The sequence below is a fragment of the Oryzias latipes genome, chromosome 4 (genome assembly GCF_053564925.1).
Source record: "Oryzias latipes strain Hd-rR chromosome 4, Olatipes_Hd-rR_3.1".
NCBI lineage: Eukaryota > Metazoa > Chordata > Actinopteri > Beloniformes > Adrianichthyidae > Oryzias > Oryzias latipes.
This window is the reverse complement of record NC_136240.1, coordinates 32056330-32063791: the sequence shown is the minus strand read 5'-3', so window position 1 is coordinate 32063791 and position 7462 is coordinate 32056330. Positions and strand designations below refer to the sequence as shown.

At 43.3% G+C, this 7462-nt stretch overlaps 1 protein-coding gene across 1 annotated transcript; it reads left to right on the top strand.

The window, feature by feature from the left end:
- Nucleotides 1-412: 412 nt before the first annotated feature.
- On the top strand, nucleotides 413-7133 carry c1qtnf7 (C1q and TNF related 7). The gene is made up of 3 exons (XM_004068324.5): nucleotides 413-633; nucleotides 1963-2190; nucleotides 6282-7133. Exons 1-3 carry the CDS (start codon nucleotides 612-614, stop codon nucleotides 6908-6910), a joined length of 879 nt encoding a protein of 292 aa, XP_004068372.1. The 5' UTR covers nucleotides 413-611; the 3' UTR covers nucleotides 6911-7133.
- Nucleotides 7134-7462: the final 329 nt, after the last annotated feature.

Genomic DNA, 7462 nt, shown 5'->3' with positions numbered 1-7462 from the left:
TTCAAATGTATCGTCTACTAAAATTCAAAAAATAAATCTCTTTTTTTTACTCACAAATTGAGATTTGTGTCACAAATTTACCGAAAGGCACTATATCACTAGCACACCCAATTTTCTTTGATGGAGGAGCCACTGGGGAAAGAGAATGGGAAGGGCCTTCACCAGAGCAATGTTGGCTTCCGCTGGAACAGAATAAATTCAATTTTACTTCTTGAAGAAGAAACACATAGAACCTAGTATTTTCTGAGAAGAAGCGTTCACACATCTGACTACAGGCATATATGAACTATCCACACTATGAAAATCCAATCTGCTCACTTCTTTACTGAGGCTGTAAGATGATTGAAAGAGATTCTGCACACCCTTAATGATACTCGTATGCTGACCATGGGACGTTTAGGAGTGAAGGGAGTGGAGAGGGGGTGGGCGGAGGAGAGCAGGATGAAGCCACTGTTAGTGCTGCAGGGCTGCGAGGAGCCAAACAGCTGAGCTCTGCACGCAAATATGAGAGGAGAACATGTTCAGAGTGGCCTCGCCTGTTTTCCGCCCTGGAGTCTGAGCGGAGAGGACGGCAGAGACGCACACAACTGCAATCTTCATCTGGGCTGGAAATGAACAGCTGTCAAATGTGGGGTAAGAACACAAACCCTCACAAACATACACATCTGTCCGAGCTGTTTGTTGTTATGCAGAAAGCTGCAGAAAAACATTTTGTTCATGAACACCTTTGTTTATCCTGTGTGTATGTGTGTATGTGTTGCATTATACTGTGGAGAATGTAATTGTATTTTTTAAAAAGGGATTCTTTTTTTAACTTTCTACGTCAGACACACTCCAAAAACTGAATCTTGATAAAGTAAAAAGACCCTTGTTTCAAGAAAAAATATCTTATTGCAGGAAAAATAATCTTATCAAGAACGTTTTCAAAAGCAAAACATTTCTCAGTGACTAGAATTTTTTTTCTTAAAATAAGATTTCTTTGGCAAGACCATTTTTATACCCTGTTGGCATTATTTTGTTTGGTTTATGTAATGTAAAATGTACAAATTTTAAGAATTTTGCTTTTTGTCTATGGGGCCTGTTTGCAGTGTGTGAAAGTCAGAACAAAACAATCAAAACATTCTCCTATGGATGCAGATTTTCTTTGCAAGCATGAGATCTGCACTTGACAGAAACCCTTTCTCCCTTTAACTGTTATTAACAAAAACTGTTATCATAGTTTCAAGATTTTGGTCGTGTTTAATCACTTCCCCTGATTCGTGTTAGATGTTCTGGGTGTCCTAGCTGCAAACCCCATCCAGCTTGTCAAAAAAAACACGACAAACTAACAAGCGAGGCTTGTTCAGGACATCGCGCGGAAACTTTGTGTGTGACATGGCTGCACAGAAAACAAAAAAGTATTTTTATTCAACTCTGACACTAATTTTCCAACACTGCACAAAGACAAGCAGCAGATGCAGCACTCAGGTTCTCACGCCTACTTTGTTGAATCTGCTGAGAAAAAAGCCTGTGTCTTAATCACATCTGTAATTCCCATAGCGAAGCTCATGGAACATTTCACAGAGGACAGCAGTCTTCCCTCCTTCCATATGATTCATTAGAGAAGACTGTTTAATTCCCCAGAATGAAGAGGAAAGCTTCACTTTTTGAAATTTCATACGTACTCGGGTTTCTAGCACACGGATGAGGCGTCTTCCTGGTTGGAAAGCATTTCAGGTGTTGTGTCACCACTTTGGAATGTTTTGTGAGAAGAACATTTGTTTTGAGGTTTCTCATGTGATCGTGTGATTGGATGAGAACATGATGGATGTGAAACAGTGATCGCTTCATATTACAGCATCCCATCTGGCCTCATGCTGTATTTTGAATGACTGTTTTTTTTCTGCAGACATTTTCTTTTTCCATGCTGCTGTGTTCTAAAGAGGGAGTCGAACATTTGCTGAGCTTTCTTTGCTTCTTCAGATTTGAAGATGTGGGCGCTGGTGGGAGTAATCCACTGTGTCTTTGGGCAGCTGCTGGACGCCAAGCTCAAAGGAGGACCAAGACTGATCTGCAGCATCCCAGGGTCACCCGGCCCACCGGGCAAACCTGGTCTCAGTGGGCCTCCTGGAGCACAGGGGAATGTGGGTATTCCAGGAAGAGATGGCAGAGATGGCAGGAAAGGGGAAAAGGGAGAAAAAGGAGACACAGGTATTATGAAAACCATAATTACACACAGCAGTGGCTGAAACGTGTGACCCTGTCTGTGTTGAAAGATAAAACTTGATCTTATCTGACAGCTGGAACTACAGAGAGAAGCTCATGTGATTCATCATAGGTTCAACGATGAGGTTGAACACTACAGCTTGAGGAATCTGTTTGAATCCAGGCCAAAGCTTGTCTGTCTAGAGTTTGCTTGTTCTCTCGTTCTCCAGACCCTCTTCGTCCCACACCCATCACAAAAACATGCATGTTGAGTTCATCGGTATGTGTTGGTTTGATTTTCCCACACAAATATGATCATGATGGACCCTCAGCACTAACGCGGACCCTTTGCTATGAAGACCGGCTCGGATGAAAATCGTGTTTTCTGTGTTCTGTGTTCCTGTTGGATTTCCCTGATGATGGAAGATATTTATTTATATGTACAGATGAAGAAAGTTGAGATTAAAATCGCATTTTTGAGTCCTTTATTCAAAACGTTGTGAATCAGAAACAGATGAAAAACTTCCAGCGGGAAAAAGATCATTTTTGTGATGTAGAAAATACACTGGGTGAGCTACAAGCTCCCTGCTCCGCTCCATTCTAATGGATCCACTTGCAGACAAATAGATCCATGTATGTCTTTATTTTTCTCAACCAAGCTGGCATCTGGATCAAAGGGTTATGGCTGGACAGCTCAGATATTGCTCGCCATTTTTATTGCACACTGACTGATGATGTTACGTTGGGGTTGTGAGTGGCTGTAAGCTAGCAGGAGAGTGTTGAGAGAGTGTCACAGAGGGCTTTCAGCAACAGGGAGGGGAAGTGGAGGTGGGGTTGCTCTGCGCCAATGGTTCTGCCCACAACTCAATGTTGTAGCCATGAACTACTGCAACTCTGCAGGGTTTTTTAGGGTTTATTGTATTTTGCCCAGCAAGTTTACAAGAGTAAGTGTAAAATATGTGAAAGAACTTCCAAAAAGAAAAAGGAAATTAAAAGAACAAAGACAAACATTTTCACCCCAGCAATGTGAAAGCAGAATTAAGAACACATTTTAATTTGATGCCCCTCCAGCGCAGTTCAACAACACTAACAAAAGTCTGCATAAAATCATCCATTGTTGAACGCAGACCCCATTCAGCTCCACGGAAACCGTGCCGATGCCTTTAATAGACACAAAGATGTGGAAGAGGTCAGTAGCTCTGTGCATGGAATTTCTCTGAGCGTTTAACAGTCTGATCCTGAGCTGAACACAGTCTGACATCATTCCCTGGGATGGTTGGCAGCGCTCCTGAATGTTTTCCTCTTCTGAATAATCTGTACCACTACAGACTGATGAGCTCCAAATTGTTTGGAAATGATACTCTACAATTACACTGAGTAAATGATGACTTTTTCTCCTATTGAGAACATTTTCTTAAATAGTTTAAATTGTGTTGTTGGAGGTCTCTGCCTGCTCATAGTACTGTGCAGGAGTTAATCCTTAAAGGTCCTTTAAGGCCCAGCTGTCTTTCCAAGTACGGTTGTCACCAAGTCTTTTTTTAAATCCCAACAGAGAAAAGAAACACTGATTCTTACCAGATTTGTTTTTCTTTAGATTTCCTTGGAAGAAAAAAAGGCTGCAAACGTTCATAAAATATTTGGAAGTTCTGTGCCAAGCTACATTGTCCAGTCAGGAAGACAATAAATCTGTCAGGGGAAATTAGCATCACACACCTGTGTTTTCCATTATGTCTGGAACATGATTTCCTGCACGCACCTTCACATGCCCTGAGCATGCCCAAACAAACCCAGTTGTATTTTTTCAGGGTGTTTACAGTACTTGATGTGCTGCATGACCAGCCGCTCAAAGCACTTCATGAGAATGGGGGTGAGAGCGATCGGGCGGTAGTCATTGTAGCCACTCAGCCCTCACTCACCTGGAAACAAAAGACTCTCATGTCAGAATGCTATTCATTGACTTCAGCTCCGCCTTCAATACAGTCATCCCCCAGCAGCTCATCCACAAGCTAGACCAGCTAGGACTCAACACCTCCCTGTGTAACTGGCTTCTGGACTTTCTGACAGGGAGACCACAGGCAGTTCGTGTCGGCAACAACACCTCCAGCACCATTACAATTAACACAGGGGTCCCCCAAGGATGTGTGCTGAGCCCCCTCCTCTTCACTCTGCTGACCCACGACTGCACCCCAACATCAAGCTCCAACCTCTTCATCAAGTTTGCGGATGACACAACAGTGGTGGGTCTCATCAACAACAACGATGAGACCCCCTACAGGAGGGAGGTGAGCAGGCTGGCTCTGTGGTGCAAAGAAAATAATCTCCACCTGAATGTGGAGAAGACAAAGGAGATGGTTGTGGACTTCCGGAGAACTCCCACCCAGCACGCTCCACTGATCATCAATGGGGCTGCTGTGGAAAGGGTGAGCTGCACCAAGTTCCTGGGGGTGCACATCTCCGACGACCTGTCTTGGAACCAAAACACTGCATCACTCGCCAAGAAAGCCCAACAACGCCTGTACTTCCTCCGCAAACTGAAGAGGGCCATCATGCAGACCTTCTACAGGGGGGCCATCGAGAGCATCCTGACCAGCTGCATCACCGTGTGGTACGGAGCCTGCAACGCGTCCTGCCGGAAGACTCTGCAGCACATTGTGAGAACAGCTGAGAAGATCGTTGGTGTCCCTCTTACTGGCCTCTCGGACATTTACCGCTCCCGCCTCACCCGCAAAGCCATCAGGATTGCAGGGGACCCCTCACACCCATCCCAGAGACACTTCAACCTGCTGCCATCAGGGAGGAGGCTGCAAAGTCTGCAGGCCAGAACCAGCAGACTAAAAGACTTTTTCTTCCATCAGGCGATAAGGACACTCAACTCCCTCCCTGCCCTCCCCCCTCTGGCCCCTCCACTCCGTCCTACAAGCCCACACTGAAAACTTTCACAACATTCAGATCACCACTTTCACCAAAGACTGCCATCACTAACTCATCCACTTACTGTTCTCAGCACTGTTGTCACTTTAAACTGCCACTTTAACCATCTCATTGCTCTCTGCACTGTTTAGACTACTGTTATTCTTCTGGAGATTATTAGCTATGAGGTCAGAAACATTCTAAAACTGAAGGCGATCATGTTTATGCTTTTACTTTTTTATCCCTGCCCATATTTACTAAAAAAACAACTAAAAACACAAAATTAAGACCTTTTCCCACAATAATGAGGTCTATGTTCATGTTCTTGGCCACGGTTTAGGACTGCAAGGACCAAAGAAATGTGATTTTTTTTTCTTTCATTCTTGTCTGTTTTATGTATTTTTTTGCAAGATTATAATTCCATGTCAGCACTGCTTTCGAGTACACAAATGCCATAGATTACCAACATTCACTGCTTAACAACAAATGAACCAAGTTTGTTAGATTTGACTTAAACTGCATTGTCTCCAGTCAGACTTCAGAAAAGAAGACATATGGAGAAACTGTTTGGCACCACAGTTTTTAGTGTTACTTTAGAGCGGAGATTGTGTTCAGTGCAGACAGCCCGAAGAAAAAATGGGGTTGTTTCAAAAAGGGCAAACCAAAGCTCTGCCAAACCACCTCTGTGAATCACTGAAAGCTGATTTGCTGTGGCAACCCCTAAAGGGTTATGCCAAAAGGTGGACACAGTTGTGTTTATTGTAGAAGTTCAAATATAGTCACATTGTTACAGCATAAACAGCATTAAGCAGTTTTTTTTTTCCTTGTGCCATCTATCCGTTCATCTATCCATCTCCCACTCATCCTGGACTGAGTCAAGGGGGTAACAATCCAATCAAACGTGACTTTCCTCTCACCAGCCACTTCCTCCAGCTCTTCATCCAAACGGATAGTGCACCAATTTCATTCTCTGTATTAGATGTCAATTATGAAAAAACATTAGAGGACGATGTTTTGACCATTGTTGTTTTTTATTATTCTTCCATAGAGGCAACTTTGAAAGTTTTGAGGCTGCCTTACATCATAGTGTTGAGTTGTGTTTCCATTGTTTGAACCTTCCAATTCGTGTTTGTTACATATGAACTGTAATTAGAACGTAAAATTGAAATGTGATGTCTGTGTTTCAGGGCTGAAGGGTAAGTTTGGCCCCACAGGTCAGAGAGGAGAGAGAGGTGAACGTGGGCCGGCTGGCAAACGCGGTCCTCCTGGTGAAAATGGAGAAGTGGGTCTGCCTGGTCAGCTGGGATCTGACGGAGAAAAAGGGGACAACGGCAAACGAGGACCACCCGGGACTCCAGGAATCTGCAAATGTGGCAGCTTGCAACCAAAATCTGCCTTCTCTGTAGGAATCACCAGCAGCTACCCTGCTGAGAAAACCCCCATCAAGTTCAACAAGGTCCTCTTTAACGAGGGCGGCCACTACAACACGCAGACAGGCAAGTTCATCTGTGCGTACCCAGGCATCTACTACTTCTCCTATGACCTTACTCTGGCCAACAAACATTTGGCCGTTGGTCTTGTGCAAAATGGTCAGTATCGCATCAAAACCTTTGATGCCAACACGGGAAACCATGATGTGGCGTCTGGATCCACTCTCATGTACCTGAACCCTGAAGACGAGGTATGGATGGAGATCTTTTTCCAGGACCAGAATGGCTTATTTGCAGACCCTGGCTGGGCGGACAGCCTTTTCTCTGGCTTCCTGCTCTATGCAGACACCATCTACCTTGACACGCTGGCAGAGGACTATGCATAGAGCCTGGGAAAGCCCAAACTGCTGATTTCTCTAAAAAAATGCATATATAGTAAAATTATATTTTTATACAAATGTTTCAACAGCAATTTTGAAGTTATTTAGAAAGAGTCAATATTCTGAAATGTTGAGACTGTCAGAGAGAGCTGAAAGAGAAAAAAGCTTTCTCAAACTGTAAAAACAGCTGTAAAATGCAATGACTCTCGTGAATAAAAAAAAAACTATATCACTGCTGTTTTTTTTAGTTTGTTTGTAAATTTCTTTCCGAGTGATCAAATTCTTCTTAGGAGTCTTGTGGACACCTTTGTTTCACCACATTGGAGAGAAAAAGCTTCAAACAACCAAGTTATGGGAGCTCTATGTTTACAAGGACTGCAAAAAGGAGCATAAAGGAAGTTATTTATGTTATGAATTTAAGAAAAAATTGGGAAAAAAATGCAAGTTGGAATATTTCCAGGTAGTTCTAAAGGCGTTTGCATCAAACTAAAATGATGTCATGTGTCTGCAGTGAATTGGCGCCTTAATTACCAGCTTGCAGTTCAGCATCACAAAAGT